The sequence below is a fragment of the Chamaea fasciata genome, unplaced genomic scaffold, assembly GCF_029207755.1.
Source record: "Chamaea fasciata isolate MVZ Bird 193981 ecotype frontalis unplaced genomic scaffold, bChaFas1.0.hap1 SCAF_9, whole genome shotgun sequence".
Classification (NCBI taxonomy): domain Eukaryota; kingdom Metazoa; phylum Chordata; class Aves; order Passeriformes; family Sylviidae; genus Chamaea; species Chamaea fasciata.
In genome coordinates this window covers 34,501,574-34,527,958 of record NW_027094094.1, presented here as the reverse complement: position 1 = coordinate 34,527,958, position 26,385 = coordinate 34,501,574, and the positions used below count along the sequence as shown (strand labels likewise).

The 26,385-nt window shown below is 42.9% G+C and overlaps 1 protein-coding gene across 3 annotated transcripts in view; it reads right to left on the bottom strand.

Moving 5' to 3' along the window:
• The window catches only part of TET1 (tet methylcytosine dioxygenase 1), a 71,798-nt gene that overhangs the window by 32,975 nt on the left and 12,438 nt on the right, over positions 1 to 26,385 (bottom strand). For 2 of the 3 annotated variants that reach the window (XM_066191850.1, XM_066191852.1), the window contains 4 exons: positions 23,151 to 23,201; positions 6,502 to 9,034; positions 5,198 to 5,288; positions 4,500 to 4,593 (listed from right to left, as the gene is read on the bottom strand). In XM_066191850.1, coding sequence (XP_066047947.1) covers positions 4,500 to 4,593; positions 5,198 to 5,288; positions 6,502 to 9,034; positions 23,151 to 23,201 — 2,769 coding nt within the window. Of the gene's footprint in view, positions 1 to 4,499; positions 4,594 to 5,197; positions 5,289 to 6,501; positions 9,035 to 23,150; positions 23,202 to 23,302; positions 23,438 to 26,385 lie in introns of those variants that run through there. The other variant, XM_066191851.1, reaches the window with a different exon arrangement.

The window sequence follows — 26,385 nt, the reverse complement described above, 5'->3', positions numbered from 1 at the left end:
ATTGCTCCAAAAACATTATTTTTAGTGGATAATAACAAGTTTGTGTTTGTATAGGACTGTACTGAGGACTTTTTGCCTTTATTCCACCCTATTTTTTAATTGATTATACAGCCTATTAATAAGCAGCCAACATAAAGAACATAAGGATCTGTCAAGCTAGAAATAAAAAACTCATAAAAGGCAAACAGTACACAGGTGAAAGAGTCTAAGAAACAACTTCCAAACGGCATAAAAGCACCATAACACTGTATTTTCAAAGAAATTAGGGCTACCACCAGGATAACAGAATCTAAAAGGACAACAGATTATCCAATTGTTAATAAAACCCCAAAAATCTAAACTAACCAAAAAAAAAAAAAAAAACCCCACCAAAAAAACCCAACCAAACCAAAAAACAACAACAAGAAGTATTCAGAGAAGATAAGGCTCAGAAGTTCACAGAAGTTTGGAAAGATTCCCATGTCAGAAAAGCTTCACAGTGGACACCCAAGAATTTTTTTCTGAAGTTAAAGCCCTGACAGAAGTGGTGAGAGGAAAATTGTAAAAAACAAACAAATAAACACAAACCCCAAGCCCCCATTCCCTGCCCCCAAAAAGCAGGACTTTGCAAAGTTCAGATGATACCCACAAAAGAAACAACTGCAGTATTAAATGTGATGTGCATTGTCTTTTTAATACATTATTGCCAGAGGGCTCCCAAGAGGAGCCAGCTCTGTAAAAAGCCCCTGGGAGAAATGGGTTGATGCTGTGATCACATCAGCCTGGTGTCTGTGTGGGCAAGGCAGGGATCACCCAGGAAAGCTGATGCACAGGGAGAGTTCAAACTTCTCAAATCACAGCTCAGCGTTTCTGTGGGTCTGTTCTTGGATAGAGATGGACTCTGAGTTGGGCATTACCGTGCAGGAATGAGAATCTGGCATAATGATTGAAAACACTATGGAAATGCCAAATCGCTGCTCTGCAACAGTGAAAAAGCAAAAACAACTGCAAGGAATCACGGGGAACGGAGCACAGGGCTGAAATCATTACTGCCAGCATTTTAACTTCCAGCATAAGGGAACAGGAAGGCAAGAGAAAAGAAGATGACATTTATGAAAGGCAACTGAACACAAAAACACTGCCTCCAAGTCTGGGAAGCACAAAGGTGTGAATTACTGCAAACCAAGTGAGTCTTCTGGGAGGCAACTGCCCTGCTCTTCCACCTTAGTGCTATTGATCAGCCACACAGACACAATATTGGCAAAAAGAACCTTGGCCTGACCTGGAGGGTTTTGTCATTTCTTCTCCCTCTTTTTATTTTTTTTTTCCCCAGAGCTGGAGTCTTAAAACTTGCATTGTAACTCCAAATGAAGGCAAAAGATAGCAATGATACCTTAGGTGATCCAAGTCAACACCCACTGAAACCAGGGGAAGAAAGCCACAGGAAATGGATTTAGTCCAAAAGCAACAAGATCCAATCTCAACTCCCTCTGAGGTCAGCACTGATATGCCTTTGGCTTCAGTGCTTCAGGATCATGCCTACAGTGAGCTACTCATGAAGCACTCACAAATTCATCAACCCTTTCACATAAATTGAGCTAACTGTAATTTACCATCACCCAGAGCAGGAGAAAACCAAACCACAACACGTGGTTTTTACCAGCTAAAGCTGTGATCAAACAGTGGGAGCAGTGAGTGCAGTCAGCACTAGCTGGTTCTGGGGATGCACAGGAACGTGAAACCTTCCATTACACCAACAGGCTACGGGAGTGACAGGCCAGTCATTTCAGAACTTCAAAGCTTTCTTTTCTTTAACATACTACAAAACACCATGATGACTTGGACAAAGCAAAAGAAATCCAAACAGAAAAGAAGGAAGAATACATTTACCCCGGCAAGTGTCCCAGGGTGGTGACCTGTCATCTACACAGATATCCACACATCGGCAATCTGTGGCAAAACCCTATTATTTCTGTTTAGACAAATGAATGAGACAACACAAATTGATGGAGAGAAGACAAAACCCCAGAGGTCAAGCAGTGTTGTTGCTGCCTCGTGCAGTGAAAACAATCACAAGCTCATCTCCCCAGTTCATGTGGGTGTCAGACTGAGACCTACACATAGAACAGGCACGGGGCTTCCAATCCTGGGCAGTATTTACTGAAAACATAGGAGCATTCTTGTTCATATCCAGAGGGGCAAAGTATCACCCTAAAAATATAATGCATTAAAAAAATACAGAAGAGACGCTCGTTACAAAAACAATGAAAGAGAAACAATTCTGCAAGTTTATGGAAACCTGAAACCTAAGAGAGGAGTCTGTCCCAGAAGGTGTTTAGCTCACCAGGTGCATCTTGGGAGTCACTTAAGAGAAAATAACTTAGGAGATAATCAGTATTATGAAATGCAGTCACTAAGAGAAAAATGTATGGACACAGGTATTTCAGAAAGCCTACTTGAATTTTAACATGTCTCTCATAAACCAAAAAGATAAAATAACCTAGTGGAAATAGGGAAAATTAATTGGGAAAAAATAGTTCAATGTGATCAACAGATAAGTTGCACTCTTCTACCTTGTTTGCTTCAGCAGAGCTCCAACCCAGTGCTCTCAGCAGTGAGTCCCTGGGGAGCCCTAAGGGCAAGAGCATGTCCATCTGCAAAGCAGAAATGAGTCTGTTCCAAAGGACACTGGAAATGAGTAAGTGAAAGTCCCTGTGCAGCTACAGAGCTCATGGCTGCAAGTATCAAAGAGCACAGCAAACTTTTTCCAGATGCTTTCAAACAAATCACACCATCCAGTTTCTTTGGTTATAGCCAAAACCCAAATATGCTCCATGAAAGGATTAAAAGTAGCACTGCCCGTGAAAAATTAATGCAACACATTGAGAACATCAACCCAAAAAATGCATCTTATACGGGATGAAAGAGTTCTACAGGAGATGTCAGGGATTCCCTTCCCTCACTTGTCCTGAACAGTCACACAGCAACAGCAGACTTGGAAATTCTTCCAAAAGATTCTTCCTCTTCAGGCGTGAACTCACACAAAAGAAAGTCACTGCTCCCTAGAACTTCAGTTAAATGCACATCAAAGCTGCGTCTCACGAACATTTTACGTACAGAAAGGTGAAAATCTACCTGGAGGGCAGGTGCCCATGCCTTAAACCAGCCCTCTCCATAGGCAGCCCAGGCCTTTCTGACTGTCACATTGCACGCTCCTCTGGGACACCTCCAGCCATGCTCAGAGAGCAGAAACGCTGCCATTTCTGCCTTACATAAAACACAGTATACTGATACCGGCAACAGAAAAACCAAGGTTAAGAGTTAATTTTAAATGCCTTCTTCCTTCTAGCTGCTGGCAGCTTTTTCTATGGCAAAAATTTAGCTCCTGTCCTCTGTTAAAACTAAGTGTTTTACTTAGCTGAAACACTGAGAAGTCTTTCCATTCTTTTTGGGTCAGTTGTTTATGAAATTATTTTAATTTTTTTTTCTTGGATACTGGATTTGTTATTAAATATTATCTGAAGCACAAGCACATATGTGATTCCCTTCAGAAAAACAGTTTATGTATTGGAATATAAAAACCCCATTTTGACTGTTCCAAGCACAAGCAGTAAATGTTTGACATGCAAATTCCCTCACACAATCTGCAATAACCTTACTTTTGGCATGTAGTTACAAACACTACCCTATCAACTGTACAGTTACCTTCACAGGTTTTTCAATCAGGTCTGAAATTCCTAAATACAGCAATACATTTTTTCCTTTTAACATCCAAGTTCTTTTATTATTTTCCAAAACTCAGGTTATAAGATTTCCAGTCTACTTTTTACCTCCCTCAGTGGTTTCAGCAAAGATTAAGGACAATCAATTCTTTCCAAGCTCTCTCCTGGAGCTTGTGTCTGTTACCTCATTTCCTGGCTCCTATGAAGCAATGGAGACAAGACTTTGGTGAAACCTATCATCAAAGCATTTACATTTTCAAATATGGAGTACAGTTCCTCAAAAATAGTGACAAACACCTTGGCATATGAGACTGAAAGCTTTCCTTCTCTCTCTTTTCTTCAAGTGGTCATGCAACTGAGAAGGGTTTTTAAAAATGTTCCTGGATAGTTTTCCAATTCCCTCAACCAACCAACCAACCAACCAACCAACCAACCAACCCACCCACCCACCCACTCTTCTCCCTTTCACAATTCCCAGTGACATATTTCGAGAAACACTCCAACTTTCAGACACTGTCAGGGTATTTCTACCCTTGTTCATCTCTGCTAGCTCTGTTAAGCCTCTCCCTTTCACACTCATTCAAACCACAATGCATAACATACAGCACTATACCTTAAATTTAAACACAAAAGATAACAATTTCTTTTTCCCTTAGCTTCGTCATTCAGGCAGAATGACGATTTTCCATCAATTGAAAATCAGATCTTCGTTAAAGATCAGATTAGATGTGAGGTCAAGGACTGCGCATCATTTGAAACCACACAAAACAACTTTATTAATTTAATACAAAAACTTACCCACTTGGCAATTGGACACCCCTGAGAGCTTTTTCCTTCCTTGCCTGTATAAACCACTACTTCAATCCTAACAGCGCTTCCTTTTGCTCCATACCTGCATTAAAAAAGTTCATGAGTGAAACAAACTACTGTAGGCCATTTTAAAAGAAGAAACATTTTCGATAAAAGATTAACAAATTTAGTTTTACTGAGAAGAAAAACAAAGTATTTAGAAAGAAAAAAAAATCCTTTTAATTTAAAATCCTACTTGCAAGAGGAGTTTTTACATCTCTCTTCTGATAAACTTCTGCCACTAAGGAAATGTTATCTGCATATAAATCCTAGTGCAATCAGTCACTGATATGACCTTTTTCCTTTCCAGTTTGCCACAGCTTCTTCACAGGTAGGACACCAGAAAACCTTATTCTGCCAGCTGCTGATCTCTGCCCTTCCTACTGACTTCAAGGGCATCTCAGAACACAGGGCACTTGAACTCCAGCCCTGAGGTTGTAAGGGCTCAGAAAAGACACGCGAGTTTGGACCTGAAGTGCTCCTGCTCACCTCATGCACATCGGAACAAGAAAACATGTTACAAATGAGTACTGACAAAAGTTCAGCAAAACAAAGCTAAACACAGCAGCTCGTTTGTCAGAGCTCTACTTCTTCCCTGTTTAGACAGTCAAAAATACAATGAGCATTAAGAGCTGAATTTTCCTCACCTGTTCTCCATGATTTCTCTCACAGCAGCAACACTTGGTCCTGTCCCGAGGTGCGTGTAATAGGGGCCTTCATCTTTTTCTATAATTTGCTCTGTAAGCAGGTAAAGAAAACTACATTGGCACATCCAAAATTTGTTTACCCCATTAAAAAGTAAACTTAGAAACAGTTTACGGAAATGCCTTCCAAATCAAATTAGAACACAAAGTTTGACACTGAAATATCCAGAATAAAGAGTATGACAGGCTTTTCTCTTCAGACACCTTGAGATTTCTTTTACACTTATTTCCTCTGATGATTCTGCTAGCATTTTTTTAATGTTATAAAGTAAACCCCTAATAATAGCAATATTTTGCGTTCTTTAAAACTTTTCATTAGAGGACCTGGCATGTATTGACTATGTAAAATTCCCAATGTCCTTGTTGGTGGTAACATCAGCAATTCATTTCAGACAAAGGGGAATTGAGGGCAATAAAATCAATTAACTGATAGTCACATCCTACAGAACAGAAAACATAACCGGGGCCTCTTAACAAGCACTCTGTTGATTCAGAACACAAAAGCCAAGGTGAAATATCTGCCTGCAGACGATTTGCTGTGAAGGCTGATCTCTCTTTCCACCTGGGTGCCTCGACAGTGACGGCACAGCGCGTCTTATCCTCAGCCAAGCTGTGTCTGCCAAACCCTGCAGAGCTTGCTCTGACCTCTCCTACTGCAACAGAGTCACTCTGCAACTGGCCCCACCTCAACTCCACCTGAGCTCTCCTGATGTGGCCAGAGGTGTCAGGAGCCTTGGGCATGGACTCCCTCAGGCCATCCCACGGTGTCCATCAGGACTAACAGTGACAAGGAACAAGGCCACCCCCAGCTACGCTCTCCTGCTTGTCTAACAGATTTAGGCAACAATACACTGGGACACTGCTGCCCAGCCCACTCAGGCACAAAGTAGTTCAAGACCATCAAAATCATGACTCGATACAATGCAGGTAAGTGCACAGAAAGCACAAGTCAGCAATGGCAGAACAACGAACAGAAAAACTCCCTTTCCTCCAGGTTTAAATTTAAGCGAGGGATTTAAACCTGCCAGCTGTAGTACAAAAACCACTCAATTCTGCTGTGCTCTGCAGGCTCAAAGAACACCAAGTAAAACTTTCAAAGAGGGGAAAGAGAATCTCCTCCCATCTTCTAATGGTGAAACACTGATTCTTGTGCAACAGCTGTCACATACACTTCCTCATGTAAAAGGAAGCAACGTGAGCACACCTCCATTTGAAACGTACAGGCAAAAGTTAGCAAAAACACTTACCAACACAGTCACAAGTTGGCAATTCAGATTGTCCTTTCTTGGTAGGTGTGTCTATTAAATTTTTTGTAGGGGTATCAAGAAACTTCATAGGTGATTCAAGGAAACTGCTGAGCGTGTTTTTTGCTGGGGAACACCCTGAGTCGCCTGTGCTCTGGGCGTGGTCAGTACCCAAACTGGTTGATGTCAGAACGGTCACCTCACCCACACACTCCATATTCCTGAGAGCCTCAGCAGAACCTGGTACCTGGGCCCCACCACAGGGAACAGGCAGCACCTGTGACTTCGGATCTACCTGTTGTCTGACCTGCTGAACATAGGCTTTGTTTTCACTACACGTTTCGTTAGCTCTCAGGTTAGACTGGTTAAAAGTTGGTGGCAAAGGATGAGCCTGACTGACAGTTGCTGTTTGCTGTACCTGAGAATTACATTTTTCTGTAAACACCTGCAGGTTTTCAGTTGGTCTTTTCAAAAAGGATGCCGTTTTCAGCTGTGAAGCAGCCAGAGGATTACGGGAGGACAGGTCGCTGTGTTGGCTACATGCAACAACTTCATTTTTCAGTGGATCAGTGCCTAGTGGGTCACTGGAGCCCGCCGTTTTCATTTGCTCATTCCCCACTTCACAGCCAAACAACCTGTCTTTTTTTTTCTCCCGCGGTGCCTCAGGTAAACACCTGTGGAATTTTATCTGTGCTTGTGGGAGAAATAATCTAGTTTTTTCTTGTGATGCTAAAGCATTTTGACTGAGCACTCTCTGTACTTTGGTTCTCGGAGATTTCTTTTCGGATGGAGCTACCCTGGAGTCCTGTGGCATGGTTTGACCAAGCTTGTGCAGTTTTGATGATATCCAAATGTCCTGCAATTCACTATGCTGGCATGACAACAGCTCTAGCTGGTTTTGATTATTTTGTTGATAGCGTGCTTCTTGAGGCTTCTTTTTGTGTCTTGGTTTCCATGGCACAGCATTTCCTTTCTTATTTGTTGCTTGCTTTTGCTTTAACAATAAGGAACCATAATTATGCCTAAAAAATAAAGATTCTTTTTTCTGCAACACATCTTGATTGTATTTTGGCTGCCTCTCATGTGATATTAGATTCAGCAGTGAGGCCTTTATATCATTCTTCTGCTCTGGATTCGTCTGATTTGATTCAATCAGCGCTGCTAGTTGAGTTAGCTGCGCAGCTACATCCTCCTCATCCTGGCTGTGAATTCCTCCTTCTTTAATCAAAGAACTACCTTCCAATTTCAAATCGTTACACATTGGCTTTTGCTCTAACTGGCCAGGAGCTTCCAAGTTGTTCCTCATTTGCTGGACATCACATGAAGCATCGCAATACCCTGCGAGGATGACTGGCTCATGAGCACAGCTTTTGTTGGGATCATATCCTGAAAACGATGCTGCATTAGATGTTGAGTCAGATAAAGTTTTGGCGTCTCTTGAGGATAACTGTAATTTATACATCTCACCAGCCGGATTGGCAGGTTCATCACACAATTCAGACACTGAACTTTGGCCATTGTACAACACTGCCTTATTAGGGAGCTGCTTCTGCGAGTGAGCGCACTGAGCCAAGAGCTGTTGCTCATTCTGTAAGTAAGTGTCTTTGATTTCTTGCAATGCAGAGGATGTAAAGGAGGATGAGATATCCCTTTTGAAACTATGGAGCAAGTTGGAAGTTGTTTCTCCTGTACATTCAGTACTTTCAGTTTTAGCTGGTGAAGCTGTTTCTAAAGGAGCTTCAGACAACTGTGTTAAAGCTTCAATAGCTACAACCTGCTCCAGAGTTAAATTTCTGGTTTTAATCAGGGACAAGAAAGTGGGCTGGAGTGCAGAATTCTCAGGCTGTGTCTCCACATTCGGTACTTTTAAGCCATCCTTCCCTGCCTGCAGCTCCTCTTCAGGCAGCAGAGGACAACACAAGCTTTCTTGCACATCCAAGCTGGAATCTGTCTGCAAAACCGCCTTATCAGAATACTTGGAGATGCTGCAGGTGCAGTTTTCCTCTCTCCTCATTAAAACATTCCCGTGGTTTTCTGGGTGAACACAGCCAGTGCCACTCATCAGAGTGCTTACTACGTCATTCAGATTGCTACCCTTCGGCCATTGCATGTGGGAGGTGTTTGTCAAATCTGTCTCTTCCTCTGCAGATACATTTTCCAGTGAAGCAACCGCTTCTGGTGGTGAATAATGCAGGGTTTTTATGCCATTTTTGATGGTGTGCACCAAGGATTTTTTTGGCTCAGTGAACTGACTGGGAGAGGCTGCTCTTTCCCCATGGTCAGTGTATTTCAAGTGTTCAGTGCCCGTCACAGCTCCATGGATGTCACCGTTGACGTGGACACCAAAGGATGGCTTCTCGTTATGTGCCCAATTCTCTGCCTCTAAGCCAGTCATTCTCTCTTTCTCCTTAGACTGCACATTTCCAATGGGTACTGCTTGGTTGCTCTTCACCCTGTATTTTTCACCATGACCACATATACTGCATTCCATGAGTTCTGGTCTGCGGCCATTTACTGCTTTGTTTTCTAAATTTGCCTAGAAAACAACAATAAAAACCCTTGTTGTAACAGCTGTTCAAAGCACATTAAAAATAAGAAGCTTCATATTTACAGCAATTAAACCCGACTTTGACAGATACAAGGAATATCCTAATTAGGCACAGACACTGGAAAATAAAACAGGAAGTTATACAATAACCCAAAGGCTGAAGACCTTATCCATATTTATAGCTATTTTCCCCACTGCTGAGGGACAGAATTTATAGCTATTGTCCCCACTGTTGAGGGACAGAGGAAGAAATTGGGTAAATGTGGTGATGGGAGACTAATGAAATGAACAGTCAGATAAAGGGTGTTAGTATTTAGAACTAGATGAAAGGATTCAATTTTGAATTAATTTGCATGAGCAGCTTAAAAAAAGGTAAAAAAACCTTATGTTAAAAGCAAGACTGAAATCCAAGGGATTATACCACAAAGTTCAGCAGTAATTTGGCATAATTACATTCATTTTGCTAGACCAATAAACTGGCTTAACCAGTAAACCACTTGGTTGGAGACTAGTTAATCCTGAAAACCTCGCTTCAAGTCCTTAAATAATTACAGACCCTAAGCAGAAATGCATAGAAAGCCAATTTACATCAGCTCACTTGGAAGTTACTCTTTAAACAGTTGTTCAGATTCTGTATTTAGATGGAAATTTCCAGGTTTCTCTTCAGTCTCTCATGTAAGCTATTCAAAACTGTTGTATTATAAACTTTAGTATTTTGTTAAATATGGTCTTCATCTTCACTGATATTATACAGTTCATGAGTTTGAAGCAATGCCAAAACCTAGATAGAGTCAGAATATTGTGTCCTGGAAAGAATATATATATATATATGGGCCGTAAGACTGTATTATGGATGTGAAGTAAGGAGTTATGCAAAGCAAAAATAAAGCTAATTAAGGCAGAAACGTATGCAGAAACAATAATTAAGGCAGGAATTCATTTTTTCTTATGCTATTCAAAATTTATTTATATTAAATTTCCTTTTAAAAAATAATTTTAAATCATAGTAGATAGTGCTGTTCCTTTACCTGACTGCAACACTTGAGAGTTCTTCAATCCCCTGTAACCTTAAGCTGTAGTTAAAAGAAAACCAGGACTGCTTTTCAAATCAGGTATCAGCAGCTCAAGGGGCTAATTAACCCTGTGTAGGCACAGTACCTCGCAGCAGTGCCCAGAAAATCCCACCCAGCACAAACCATTCAGTTAACTCAGAGATGGTTCGGTGCTCGTACCAACCCAGGGCACGAACTTCTGACAAAACTCAGGAAAATAAATGCAAAATAGATTTATGATTAATTATAACCATTGAGATGGAGCTGCCACAAACCCCCAGGCAAAACAAAGCAGCTCCATCTGGAGCTCAGTAGTCACCTTGCAACTGATAAAACACAAACCCAGGAATCCACGGCACATCCTAGATGTTCTGAGAGGCGTCATAACTTCTCGTGGAAATGTTATGTAAAAACACGTCCAGCACCTGTGCAGCTAAGTCAAGCCTACAGATATTATACACAAAAAGATTCCTTATTTAATGTCTTTTCACTACACACAGCTCCTGACTAATGGTCAGTGAGCTGGAGCTCCTCTGGATCCTGGTGATTTTCAGTGAGTGATTCCCACACCCAGGGGGTCACTGAGCACTTTTTAAGGGACCCACAGGAGCTGAATAGGTTCTACCATTCTACTGTTAGCAGAGGTAAATAAATCACACAAGTCTCTGTAACTGTACCAGAAAATATTTTAAGGGTCCACCATAAAAGAGTAAAATGCCACAACTCTATACCTACACAAAAGCTGAATTTCAATTACCTTAACTTCAGAAAGAAGTAGAATCGTTGTTCCTTCCTAGGCAAAAGTACATCTAATATCTCTACCGATCCAAAAGATTCCCAACCACGTAAATTTTTTATTAAAAACTATTTAATCAGACAACTAGGAGGCTGAGGACATAAAATCCAATCGATGAAAACTAATTCCCCATCAACTGCACATTTTCAACACAGCATCCCATTTTGTATTCCATTCATCATTACAGGGCTTGTTCAGTACAACAAAAAAATGAATAACTTAAGTCTGCTAATTTGGGAGCAATAACAGGCATAGGGAAGGAAGAGGCTTCATACACAATTAGCAGAGGTGATAAGATCTGACACAGAATCCACTGACAGCACTCAGTACCAAAGTGTCATCACAGTCCTTCCAACTAGACTGTTCCTCAATAAAATCCTTTATCTGATCAAAAAGCACTGCTATGCTCAAAAATACTCAGGATATTCCCTAATCTGCTAGTACTGCAGAGGTAGAGTGCTCTGTACCTACAGAACTCCAGTGATCCCAGCAGGAAAGGTGGAATTGCTTAAAAAAAAAAAAAAAATTCTTCATATTTTCCACTAACATTACTAGAAGCAGCCCACATGCAATGAGGAAGGAAAAAAACCCCAGATGAATCATATCACTGGCATGAGTTAGCTCATATTCTATTTTTCCACATGAAGACAAAATATTGTCATAAAATCAGACGTTATTGTTTTAATCAAACTCTTTCAAGCACTGTGCTGCCTTATCTCCTACTGTTGAACTGCAGTGGATCCTAAAAGATACCTTTTCCCTCACAAACAGAAAAGGCCACTGGATAGTCTGTTAACATGGGAAGTTACTGTTTCCCACCACACAGAGAAAGGCAGACACACTACCAGCGGCAGAGCTCGTTTGATCCTTCCCCTCAGCCTAAGAACAATTTATCTTCAAGTCCTGAATCTGCATGTAAAAAACCCAGTGAAAACTACAGACAAGGGTATCACAACCCCACACAACAGCGTTAACATTCACGGGAGTTAAGCACAGAAGTCGGATCTGATCAGTTTCCGAGGCTTTTACACAAATGCAATGAAAAGCTGAAGAATAAAGCAGATCAATACTAGTCATTTCCTCTCTTTCTTCTTAAGGAGAGCTCTACTCTGCCAGGATGCATGGGCCACCATCAAATCATGCTCAAGCTTAGGCTCTGCAGTATTAGGACAGGAACCACAGAGCCTGCTGTGGCCATTGCTGAATTACTTAAACTTCAACCAAATACTATCTCATATACACACACACACACAAGAATTCCCTCTGACCAGATGCTTCCAGCACACACAAACAGCCAGTTACAGCAAATCATTTGCCTTTCTGAAGAGTCAGATTTACTATTAACTTCTTTAACACATGATACCCCTGAGGTAATGCAGAAGTCACCAAATCCCAATCAAAATGTAATGCTTCAGCTACCCCCAAGATACTGCCACACCTGAGTAGCAAGCAGGCCATCAATTCGTGTCTCTCATTTCAAGCCTCTACAGGTGGTAACAACACACACTGTACCAAAGGATACCACCAGCATCAATTACTCTCTTAAACAAGAAATAACAGATGATGCCCTGTCCAGCTGATAAAACAAGCAAGTCTTGATGAGTAACACAAGAACTAATGCCAAATCCCTGGAAGGTTTCCCTGTAACCAGCCCTCCCTGTGCGATTCTGCCCAGGTCCCGTTATGAATACAGTGCCCAACAGATCAAACAACACTTGCACCCCCTGCTTGTGCCAAAACTGGGATGACCCAAAACCCACAGCTCTTCCAGGGTCACAGCATTCATCTGCACGAAGGGATGAGTGGGTGAGAAGCACCTGCGAGCTGCAGTGCCGAGGGCAAGCCTGGATCCTGCCGCAGTGTCTGCAGCCACACAGACAGCCCCACATCTCCCTCTGAGCTGGGACAGAGCTGGCAGCCCCTCAGGGATCCTAAACAACACATAAGTGTTATTTCAGAAAAACTGTTTGGAAAAGACCCCAAAAGTACTTCATCCAACATTCAAACAAGGTGTTTGTTCCATGGCTCCACTGTCAGGTATCATTGCCTCACCAAGAGACAAGAAAGCACCAGCCAGCTGACCAGCAGCAAATTACTCTTCTTCCATCATTTTTTCCTGCTGTCTGCTCCCCAGGACAAGCAGAAATTCAGTAGAATTGAGGGCTTGCACTGGACAGGACCAACATACAGGGATAAGGAGATAAGACATGGAAAGGATGGGCAACAGGGAGACAGAGCCCAGGTGTGGAGAGAAAGTTGCTTATGCTGAGTGCTATGTAGGAAATCATGCACTGGTTAGGACAGAGGCAGATACAAGGTGGGATACAGTGGAAGTTATGGGTCACCTCCTGAATACAGCTGAGTTTTATTCTTGGATTTTTCTTTTTTTTTTTCATTAAAGGCAGACACAGTAATACAACTAAGAATAAACTTCTATTTCAGACCACATGACGTGTCTGACTACTGCAATAATGCAGACAGCAGCAGCGTGCTATAGGTTGCTGCCCAAGGCTGCAGCCTGAGCAGGATGTCCAAGCAAGCTCCCAGAAGACAAACAGCAGAGTAGGGGCCAAGCTGCAAGCTGGGGCATATTCCCCATCAACCTCACCACAGGCATAAAGCAGGTACCAGAACACTGCAGAACTGTGGACAGGAAGGAGCCTCTCAGGGTACCACACTCCTACAGCGGCTCAGCTAAGGCATATTTTTTATAGGTCTTAATGCACAAAACCAGATTGGGGACCTTTGTTAATGTCACACAGCCTGAATGCACAAGGTGTTCTGTTCCTCAAGAGAGCAGCGTTCACAGACGACATTGAGGGACAGGACTTGCAAAATTATGTTGACAAGATTTACCACAGAAGCTGGTTTATACAGAAACTCAGAGGAACAAGAAGTTCTGCAAATTCTGCCCTGAGCTGGGGCACAGCATTCAGGCTTTCCTGAACTATCCCCCTCACTTCTAACTTCCCTGAGTATCAAATCACCCAAGTCATCAACTGGAGCATCACAGCAGGTAGCGTTTCACACTGGATCTTACTAGAGCTGAAAAGTCTGCTCTAGTTGCTGGTTGGGTTTTGTAGCTACAACAGTAAAGAACATTCTCTAAGCTACAGCTTAGCTCTCAGTTTCACCTCCATTTAATCTACATTGATATCCCCTTTGCCGTGGTCTTCAAACACCAGCCAACCTTGCCACCAGAAAAGCTCCTTATCGTCTCTTTCCAGAAGGAATTAGTACATAATGGCCTCCAAGTCCTTACACCTTTGTTCTCTTCCTTTTCTCTCCTACAATGCTACCAGAGCAGAGCCCTCCCACCCACCCTGTGCAACAGCTTCAGTGAGACCACTTATAAAGATCTTTAGTATCAGACCCTAAAGGATACAGTTACTAACAAAATTAAAACCTACAGGCTACTAATGCTGACTATAAAGGTTTAAAATGGTGGCTCCCATAGAAATGTATTTATTGCATTACTACTTGGAAATAGGCTCTCTCAGCCACAAACTCAAATTATTGTTTCCATCAACTCCTATCTCTATCTTGTAAAAGCTACAAACAAGAGGAAGAGAAAAAACAGAGGGTGAAGGACATCCCATTCTCCTTCACGGGCATCCAAGAAGTGGATTTGTTAAGAAAGAAAAAACCCCCAAACATTACAGTACTTTTTCTGTCACAGAAGGAAATACAAACAAGCATCCCTGCCTGGTTATTTTTGGCTTTCTTGGGTTTTGGGTTCGGTTTGGTTTGTTTTTTACTGGTGTTTTGAATTACTCAATCATTTGTCTTCAACATTGAAACCAAGCACTCAAAGAGACCCTGGCAGCTCTGGAAAATATAGCACTCAATTAAGCCTGAAAAGAAAAATTATACCATCAGCAGCAATATGTATTCCCTAACAGAACTTTCCCCTAATGTGCTTTAGCTCAAAAGGGGAGATGAAAGAAATTCAGTGTCTGAATTTACCCACCCTAGCTAATGTCTCCTGTGATCCACTCCTTTATGAAACCATGGGCACAGTGTTAAGGACGGGCTGCCTGGCCCTTCCCTGCAAATGGAGAATCATCACCGTGTCCACAACAGGGGCTTCAGGGAGCAAATCGCAGCCATGTGTAACCTTCTTAGCAACAATCTGAAAGAGCAGCAAAGTAATACTCATATAAAACAGCAAATAATTCAAAGACCAGACATGATGCCTCGTAGATCAGGCTGGCAGGCCAGCTATTTCATCACAGCTAAAGAGAGATTCTGTGTTTAGCAAGAGGCACGGGACTGTATTTACAAAAGGCAGGTTTCTACCTTGGAAGGCAGTGCCTTCCAGGAGGACATTGACACGGCCAATTATCAACTGCACAGTAACTATAGAAACTCCTGGTACAACTTGATGGCTGAAAGGGTTAGTTAGATTCTTGGGTGCATAAATAACAATATAATTAGGAAAAGACTGGTTACTTTCAATTCTGCACTTGGCACTTTTGCACCTGCTAGCAGAATAAAGCATCCTGTTCTGGCATCCCTGATTCAAGTGAGACATTGATATGCCGGAGAGGGCTCCAAGGACCACAAGAATGACAAAGGATTGAAACATCTTGAAGTGAAAGCCTCAAGTTCACTCTCTACTCTCTCCAATTTACCAAAGAGAAAGAAAATTGAAAAGCCACAAACTCCTGCTCAGTCTATGTGGAAAAGAATGCTGATAACAGAGGGCTCCTTGTTCTAGTAGACAAAAGTATAACAAGACTCAATGACTTTAAGTTAAGGCTGGAGAAGTCTGGCCTTGAACTATGGTGCACATTTTTGCAGCGAGACAGAGAGAGAACAAAGAATTTTTTTAAGCATCTTGTTAGGTGTTGGGATGCACTTGTCATCCATGGGAATTTTCAAATTCAAGTTCTTTCAGCTATTTTTTATTTAAATTATGTTTAAGATAAACAAAAGGATGCAGTCTTACAACCTCCCAGCACAAGAACAAGTGTTCATAACGATCTTTCCTGGGTTTACTACATGTGAACCAAACTGAGACAAGTTAATTTCTCTGCAGGTTCAGTGCAGCAAAGACAACAACGTAACTTTCCACAGTTCCCGTAATCTAACCAGGAAGATATTCAGCTCCCTAATTCAGGACCAAGGTTCTGTGCCTCACCACCTGCCCTACAACCAGTTACATTATTTACAAGTTACTACACCTTGGTAGCAGAACTCAAACCAGAAGCGCTAAGGACACACAACACCATTCTAGCCTGGTTTTAAAGCTGATGAGGGGCTACAAGACAAAAAGGAGTAACTAATACTCTTTAGGAATAGAAAACTCAGTGACAGGAGCAGCTTAACTCAGATTAAAAATTTAAAAAAAAGTCATGCTGATCTCTTAAGGCACCTGGCTATGAGGCAGCACTATTCAGGATTTTTCATCTATGTTTTGCTTACTCTCATGAGGAAAAAAAGTCTCAAAAAATCGCAAATTATGTTTCCTTTTCTGTCTGAGAGCTCCCACACCTACTGTTTTAAGAAAAGCTCAAGGCAGAATTTGCACTGTAACTTGCACTTGCTCTTTTACAGGAGTTGCAGCTTTCACCCCCATCCTGGAATAACAGCGATGCTGTTATGAAGCAGCACTGCAAGAGCGGTGTGTGCACCGCAGAACTCAGACAGTGATCATCTGTCACAAAAGTGAATGCTTTGCATTTATACACACAGAGCAGTTTTTCCTCTTATTCACAAGTCCAGCAAACCACTCATTTTAGGAAAATTAAATGTGGAGCCCCATTTTACTACAGGGCACTGATCAAACTATGATGTAATACAGACAGCACCAACAAAACACTGTGGAAGGAATTCAGTCAAGACACAAACCACTCAATTGTAAGTCAGCTCCAAAAAATCCTAATATTCTAGAAGGCTTAAGATTAAAGTTAGGGCATCAAGGACAGCCTTGTGTGCAGTCTATGTACTAATTTACATAAATAGATGAGAAGGGATTATTGTTAGTTGCTTATATGTAAATGCTGTTTTCCTTTTCCTTTACATCATTTAAGTTTCATGCACTTAACATTTAAAAAGAAAGCATAAATTCTTCTTACCTCCCCAATGAAATCTTATCATTAGGGATTTATTTTAGTATTAATCAGATGTCTTGGTCTCTACGAAAGCAAGGCTCCTCCTAATGTCAATGGGAAAGTTTGCTGTCATAGTATCAGCTAAATTAACTTTCCCATAATCAGAAACACTAAACAAACATCTTGGTATTATGTGGCAGGAAAAAAAAAATCACAAATGTGAAAAATCTGTTGCCACTCAGGTAGATTTAGGGCTTCTCAATGGTTTTCTCCCACATCAATTGCTAAAAGCAATAAACAAACTTGCTTAGCAATATGTTATCAGATCCTAAACAGGCAGCACCCATTTTCAAAGCATTTTTTAGATATTACTGTCAATAAATGTATGGCCAGCGGCACGCTGAGAACAGATTACTGGAATTGGCAGAGCTATCTCAGTTATTTCAATGCCTGCATTACATGCAGCAAGTACAAGTGTATTGAATAAAGCTCATCATGCAGAAGTGAATGCAAACAATATCAACAAAGCAACATGCCCCGAAGAGAAACCCTGTGTTTATTTTGTAATGCTTCATTAAGAACATCTAAACAACATACCAATCAATATACCTACACAACTGACCTTCATCTCCACGTGTACATTTTCCTCCCTTTCCACAAGCTATGCTGCTTTTACTGGATATTTTATGACATTTTTGATCAGAAACACATTTTCTACCTTTTTTGAAGCTCCAGTTCTAAATACAATAAAATGGAAGGCCCTACACTAAAACATACCACGAGAGTCAAGATCTACAAATCAACACTGATTCAAAACATGCAAACTCCTTCAAAACCACTGTGATCATGAGGTTCAGCCTGGCCTTTCTCAACACTTCCCAGCCTCCATGTGCCTCTGCCCCCACCAATCCCTGAGGAGTGGCACTACTGCCACAACTGCTCTGCTACAGCAACAAAGGAGTTCACAGAATCACAGAATCACAGAATCACAGAATCACAGAATCACAGAATCACAGAATGTGTAGGTTGGAAGAGACCTTCAAGATCATTGAGTCTAACCCATGCCCTAACATCTCAACTAGGTCATGGTATCAAGTGCCACATCCAGTCTCTTTTAAACACATGCAGGGATGGTGACTCCACCACCTCCCTGGGCAGGCCATTCCAGTACTTAATCACTCTTTCTGTAAAAAACTTCTTCCTAATATCCAGCCTATACTTCCCCTGGTGCAGCTTAACACTGTGTCCTCTTGTTCTGTCAGTTGCTGCCTGGAGAAAGAGACCAACCCCAGCTGTCTACAACCACCTTTCAGGAAGTTAGAGTGATCACGTCACCTCTGAGTCTCCTTTTCTCCAGGCTAAACAACCCCAGCTCCCTCAGTTGTTCTTGGCTTGTTTTCCAAGCCCTTCACCAGCTTTGTTGCCTCCTCTGGATGTGTTCAAGCATCTCAACGTCCTTCCTAAACTGAGGGGCCAGAACTGGACACAGCACTCAATTAAAACAGAAAACACTGCTCCTCCCTATCTCCTCTCCAGGACAGTCTGCCTTTCTTCCCTCAAAGTTTAGGGGAGTTGCAGGGCAAAGAGCGGCACGGTGTGCTGCTGAGCAAGCACAGGGACACGAGAGGAGGGATGGGAGAGGGAGCAGCACAGAAACCGGGAGCCCTCCAGGAACAGGGGACAAGGGCAGCACAGCATCTCTGCACATCCCAGGAAAAGAGTCCACAAGGAACAGGCTTCTGCTCCGCCAGAAAATGGAAAAATTAATGATTAGAAAATAACTGGAGTAAGATTAATAATTTACAGATCACTTACAAAGGCTTTCTTTGTTAGAGCTCTATTCAAAAGCATCTACACACGTGAGCAGTCCTGGCAGAACTGTACAAACAACATGCAAGTGCTTCACATGTGCATGAGTGCATTTGTGTGGATGTGCTGGGAAAGCTGCACAGGGAAATGCCCTGTGCTAAATCACAACCAGAATCATGCCTGCTCACATCAAATGGACGCATGAGTCTACAAAAAGCAAAAAAATTTAGAGATTTAATCCCATTTAGACAGATGCACATTCAGCTTGAAAAAGGTGAAAATGAGAACCTTTCCTTCAAAAATTGTTGAAAAAAATCCAGGTAACAGCCAAGTTAATTATCTTACTTTTAAAAATACAAGCTAAATGGTTTGTGTAGGATGCTCTGTTACCACAAGTAAGGTCTACCTATCAAAAAACGGAGCAAAGAGACAGGGAGTAAAAAACATGCAGAACATGTCAACCAGTACTCAAAGCAATTTTAATTGGTATTTACTGAAGGAATATGCTCCAAGGTGATAAATGTCTATTTAAAAAAACCCACAACAAATATGGTAAGTCCTTTCTGGACAACATCCTTTCCAACTTGTATCGTACCATTCTTCCTTCTGTCCCTGTAAAATTCCACAGCAATGCAATTCCATTCATTGACTTGCTCATGTCTCAGTTGAAAGGGGGAATGGTAATAAAATTTAATTTCATTCAGCTAAATATTTTGGCAGATATTCTGCACTAAAAATATACACCATAATTTAGAATAAATGTTCCAAATCAGTTCAGTCCTTGCTCACTCCACGCATTATCATGAACTTTAGCACTTGCTTTCCTAAACCTTGTTAATACATGTATGACCTTGATCAAAAAAGTGTTTTTGGCTTCTTCGAGCTGCAAAACTAAAACTGCATCATAAAAAGGGCAACAGCAGGTCTGCCAAGCCACCTCTAAGTTTTAAAGTTGTTTTTTTTACAAGACTATGCTTTGTGTATGTGGAGATGAAAAATTAAGAGGGTGCTCAATCAGCTATTTGCAGCCTTGATGGAAATGAAACTTTCATGTTCCTAATATGATGTTTATAAACAACCCCAAAGTTGTAGATACTGAGTCATCTCTGGCCTTTGGCTTGCCTTCAGCTGAGGGGGTTTTACAGAGTGCGGGCAGGCAGTGTTCACACACTGCAGGAGCCCCGATCACCGTTTCTGGAGAGACACACAAACAGAACAGGGAACACAGACTGTGCAGGCTCACTCAGCACTGCACGTCACCCCGGACGACTCGCACGGTCTCTTCCCTAGTCTCCCTCTCCCTTTTTTCCTTCCTCCTTTCGTTTTGTTGTTGTTTTGGGTTTCTTTCACCTCCATCAGGGCAACAAGTGCCCACAGCCGTCCCAAATCACCGGCTGCCTCCTGACCTGTGGGGGGACGTTTCCTTACTGGTGCCACTGCAGATTGCCCTGACAACACGAGGCCACGTGCAACTGTGGGAATGAACTTGGAAGTGACTGCAAGCATTTCCCCATCCTCAGGAAGAGGTGCACTGCGCTGCCCAAGCTGAGCCAGTAAGTGGCTAAAAAGGATGATGCTTAAGTGAAGCTGGGTGTATAATATGACTTTTGAAATGAAGGCAAGTGATTTTTTAAGTATTAATCCCTTCTATATAGATCTTCCATTATGAGGAATAAAATTAAACAAGTGTCTGCTTAACTGGGAAAAGAACACAATATAAACCCTAAGGAAAACTAAGTATATTCCTTCCCTCGTATACATTACTGTGAGATTACAAAGACTCTTTCTTTAATGAGCACTTGCTTGCTAAAAGTGATGAATATTTCAGATGTTCTTTCAAAATAAACACAGAGAACCTAATACAGTATTGATGGCACAGATGAATTTCCTAAATGAGTTGCCCAATAACCAGAAGGAGCATTAAGGCACGAGTATGGAAAACTATAAATAGCACACAAAAGGTAGAGTATAATAGTGTGTATCATTTTTAGTCTTGTTTATATCTGTCCAAGCCATTTGCAACTGGAAAGCACTGCTTATTTTCCCCTGCATAGAATTTGTGAATGGCTTGATCCTCAGCAGCACAGTTAGAACACAAGTCCTTTAAGTAAATAAATGTGCATCTACCAAAACTTAGGAGAGCTAGGAAAAAAACCTAAAACTCCATGTACTATTGGAAGAAAGTACTACAAATCCTTCTCTAAGAAACTTAAGAATACTACTTGAAGAAAATACGAAGAAAAAAGGGCATATCATGTTGAAATTTTGTCAAATGTCAAAACCCGTATGCTCTCAGCCACCACCAATCATAAAATCAAACCCTGAAGTCATAATTCAACAGATAAGACAACACTACTTCACACAGCTGTCCCACCAACAGCAGAAGCCAGGTTAGAGCCATATAACATAATGCCACATTTCTAAAAAATGCCATAGTACAGAAGCCTGCAAATTATGCAGCTTTCCTAAAGTTTACTGCAGCTGACAGAGCTGCAGTGTAACTTGAGATGCACAGCCTCCCTTCTCCCACCCAAAACCAAAGGCCAACCCCAATCCAGCACCCCATGAGATGCCTTCAGAGGTACCGTGCCTTCTTTGGGGGATGCAATTGGACAAACTTTTAGGAAATACACTTCAGCACCACAAAACAAGTACAAATATGAGAAAACACATAGAACAGCACCTAAAACCAAAGAGGAAATACCACAGAATCAGCTCAGCGAAGGAAAAGTCAAACCAGAAATCATCTCAGGTCCAACAATTGACATGGATACTACGCACACGCACACGACCAGACAAGCCTTTCCATTCAAGAGCCAAGGGTGGAAAAAACCCTTCAGAAGGCTTTTTGGGAAGGAGAGGAATGACAGACTCGTATTACATAGCAACCTGCTGGGCCATCAGATCACAAACAGTGGCAAAAAGAACTCAAGAGGAAAATCTCAGGACCAACCATGAGCCATGACTGCGGACAGACACCCAACACCAGGTATCTCTGTGACCAAAAATCCACATTTTCCACACCTTGCCAGAACAGGCATCGCACCGATTACACCTTATAAACTGACTCCTTTACAAACGCTCCTCATTTTGCATGCTACTGTCAACAGCATAAAAGATGGAATGAGCAAACACTTCAAGGTTTAGTTACGTCCATGTAGTATATAACAAAGAGCAGCAATATTAAAATGAGTAATTAAAATCATACCCAGAACAAGAAAAATACCAATATTTTTATGGCTTATTTCAGTGCAAAAAAAGACCACTAGCATTTGCCACCACTGTACAACCACAATTAGTATTGGCACACAGGTAAGTGGTTTGCACAACTACTCCACATGAAAAGACAGACACCCTCGAGGTTGGACAGGTTATTTGCTCCTTACTTGATCTTAACTTTGGTTTGTCTTACCAAAGTTTCTGTAATGTGTAACACTGACAACGTAAATGTTAAGAAATCGGCACCTTTTCAAGTAAAATGACAGTACAGACCAGTCAGCATTTATCAAATCCAGTATGCCAAATAACTTCTGAAATTTCAGTGTACTGAAACAATACTTAACTATCCTAATACATTTAGCTGATACAAGAGAATAGTTCAACAAAATAAGTTTAACAACACACTTTTGGATGCGTTTTCACTAGCTTCATCTTACCCATACCATCCATCCTCCAACATGTTAGTTGGCAACAACAGAATTAATGACTGAATTCTATTTAAAACATTCTAAAGATTAACTGAGAGAAGCAATATCAATACACTACTTGCTACTTAAAAAAACCCAAAAAACCAAACAGCTCAAAACATTAGCCATGAGCGTAGCAAGTCTGTATTTCGGCAATCTTTTGTTAGCATGAAAGATGGCCATCTTAAAAGTGTGGAAGGAGCATGTTACCACTGAAACTGAAGGTGGTTGTAAGTTTACAGGATTTTCAGTTTCAGTTGAGGTATTCTAAAGTTAAAAGAAAGAGAGGAAATCAAAACTTCAGTAAAGTAAGCATAAAAATTCCACTTTTTAACTTGGCTTGCAGTTTAACGTTGACTGCTCACACGAAACTACAGATGCCATAAAACCTGTATGCTAAAAATATTTAGCTGTTACCTTTGGAAGTATGAAACCAGGAACAGAAGAAATAAAGGGAACGTTCAATACAAGGGAAAGCAAACTTTTGGTCTGCAGACTTGTGCGGGGAGGTTCAAATATGTCTACAACATGCTGGAGAGAAAGAGGAAAGAAAGGACACGTTCTGTGCTTTTAAAATTAGCTAATCTGCTTAATAGCTGGAAAGCGCCGCTACCCAGCCTTTAACCCTTTGCCTTCCTGGGCTGTATGACAAGAAAATGCTGCTCAGAACGGGAGGGGAGAAATATCAAAGCAATCATCGGTTACCTTTAAAACTCTTTGCTTCCTCCTCTGGGGCCTTTTGTTTTCTGTTAGAACCTAAAAAAACATCAAATTGCAGAGTATAAGTTGTGGTCAAAAAGCCAGGCAGACACCTCCGATTTTTTTTTTATTACGGAACAGCGATATTTCTGCAATACCCCGAGCGCTTTGCACGCGGCCCCTTCCGCGGGCCGGCGGCGGCTCCCGGCGGCCCGTCCGCCGCCCCCGCGGCGCCCCTCACATGGCGGGAGCCCCGCGCTGCCCCTCACGGCGGCGGCGGCCCTGCCCCGCCATCTTTGCTTCCTGCCGCAGCGGCCGCCGCGCGGGCGCGCGCCGCGTGCGGCCCCGCGGGAGCGCGCCGCGCCCCGCAGCGCCCCCCCGCGGCCTCCCGCCCGAACAAAGGGGCTCCCGCAAGAGCCGGCACGGACCCACCGCGCCCGCGGAGCCGGCGCCGCCCCGGGCACGGCCCCGGCGGTGCGGGCCGCCCGCCCCGGGCGCCGCGGACGGGCTCGCTCGGCTGGGCGAGGGCCGCGACGAGAACGGGGTCAGGCGAGGACACGGCCCCCGCGCGCCCGCACGCGTGCGCACACCGCCCGTGCGGCGGGCGGCACGGCCCCGAGCCTCTCCGGGAGCGGCTCGGGGGATGGACGCACCGCCCGGCCGGGGCTCCGCGGCCGGATCGTCCTGCGAGGAGCGGAAATCGCCGCTCAGCCGGCCGGTGGAGGCCGCGGCCGCGGCGCCTGCCTTCACCTGCTCTCCCCAGCCGAGGGGACGCTACACCAGCCCCCCCGCAAACCTCGGCCTGGGGCCAGGAGCCCAGTGCCCGCCGGACTCGGGAGCCGACGGCCCCTGCCCTCCCACCGCAGGCCCCGTGAGAGATGCTCCTCCGTCTTCATCTACTCCCACGGCACCCAGCAGAACACATCTACTGCCAACCGACCGCCGTGGGAGCTGGCCACCATATCAACATCAAGGGCAGTCACTTTCTCACAACTCCACCCGCTGAAAAGGTTCATCCGGATGGAGGGAGGACAGAGGGGTCACGGCTCCGCCAGTTGTCACAGCGAGCCCTCATGGATCACACAGACATTGCTAACGAGAGGCAACAAACAAATAACAGCGTACAAATAACACCGAAGCATTCACTGAAACAATTCGCAGTTGACACCTAAACCAGGACGTTGGCCACTGATTTATGCACTAAAGATAAACGCCAGTAAGAGCACCTTTTCATCAGCTACAGACTGCAGCCTGTTTCCTTATCTAGTGCTACACTGTAATTACTCTCCACTTATTGGTGCAAAACAGTTAAATGGCAGAAATGCTCAGACGTGGACACACCACTCATTCCCCAGCGTAGCAATTAAATCAGAGAAAGCTGTTGCCCGCTTTTTGCTGTCTGATGCTACCTTGTATCTAAGATCTTTATTTGTTGCACCAGGATGACGTAATAAATAGGATTTAGGATAAGGTAAAAATTAAAATACGAATTTATATTTTCCCCCCCAAATACCCCAAGTTTGCAAGGGTCCTTTGGCACATTAAAAATGAGAGTGGAAATCACATACACTTAGTGATCTGATTCTTCTTTGTAGTTTTGGCTACTTAAGATGCTTTAAAACACTGGGGGGGAGGAAAGAACAGTGTTTTGTTTGCTAGGAAACCTAAGACCCCGTATTCTGATTTGGTCCCCAGACTGGTGCATGCACTGGACAGTAGTTTCAGATTTCCTTGTAACCTCATGGTAGGGGTCCTCAGACACAAGGAAGGAAAGAAACCTCTTCAAATAATTTCCCCGTAAAAGCTTTAAGAACCAACACAGAAAATAAGGAGCAGTGAAGAGGCAACTCGTTAAATACAGCCTCTGACAAGAACTAGAGCACAAAGTCATGCATCTCACCGTAATTTAGGCTGCATTATAGTCCACACACAGGAACACAGAGAAATGGCAAAGCACCGTGAGTTGTAATTATTTAACGCTCCCACAGAATATGAGTGTCTGTGCAAAATAAGAGTAAACTGCACAACTCCAACTCCCTGCCCTGGAGCTGTGGGGTAGGGAAGGCTGTATGCAGCTCTGCTCATCACACACGTCACCAAACTCCTCTAGCTGTGTGCCAGCCCCTTACAAAACTCTCAACTAGCATACTCAGGAGTGTTTTTATGTGCACTCATTCTAAAAATCAACTGGCTTAAATATTTCTGGAGTCTATGGTAAAATAAATACCACAAAGTCTAAATTTCTTGATTATAGCTGGGCCTGGCTGAAAAACAAGAATTCCATTTTGCCTTTTTTTTTTTTTTTTTTTTATTTCAACACTTGATTTTGTTCCAAAGCAGAGCAAAACTTTCAAAAATTCAAGAGGAGATAGATGGGATGTGGGAGACCAAAGTTCAAGTCCCTGGTCTGCATCAGGCAAAAAGCCCTTACCACCAACATCTTCTAATAATTCTCATCCCCTTTTCAAGTTTTAAACAGAAATTTTATTTCTCAAGCCTCGAGAAACTTAAATAGTTGCATTAAGACAGATAGTAGCTGTGAAACATTCCTGTTCATTCAGCATTTTCCATTCAAGGAATGGCTTACTGGAAAGTTCCCAACCAACTTGAATAGCAGCATCCTTTTTTAATATGTCTGGGTTTTTCAGCAGCGTGTTAAAAACCCACAGACAAGCAGGCCCTTATTGTTATTTAATATTTCATGTTACTCAGATTACAGCTATTAAATAAGATGTCTGGAGACACCTTGGGCAACCCAAGTGAAATAACACTCAGTGACCTCATTTTTTTGGTCAGTTTGTTGACTGCAAGTCCCACTAAATCTAGCCATTTAGGTCTAATAGGAATTAGAGCTCGCCCCAGCAAATGCTTTCAACCCAAGAGGGCTCCCTGCCTAGGCAGAACCCTAAAATGTAGGCACCTTGCCTTGATACGCCCTGCAGAAAGCAGCCTTGGAGATGAGGGCTCCCCACACTGACACTTCATGGTCCTTTTGGGCAAGAGGGGCCGTGGGGTGATGAAGCCCTCCAAGCTGAGCAGGGAAAGCAGAGCAGCTCAGCCTGGCAGGCTCCCCCAGGAGAACGCCGGGAGCCAGAGCCGCCCCGCCAGAGCCCGGCACAGACAGCGCCGGCCGCGGCTGCAGCGCCCGCCGCCATCCCTGTGCCAGGGGGAAAAGGAAAGAAACCACCGGCCACCTTTCCTGGCCACACGCTACTTCCGAAGCCTACAAAATCCTCGCTCC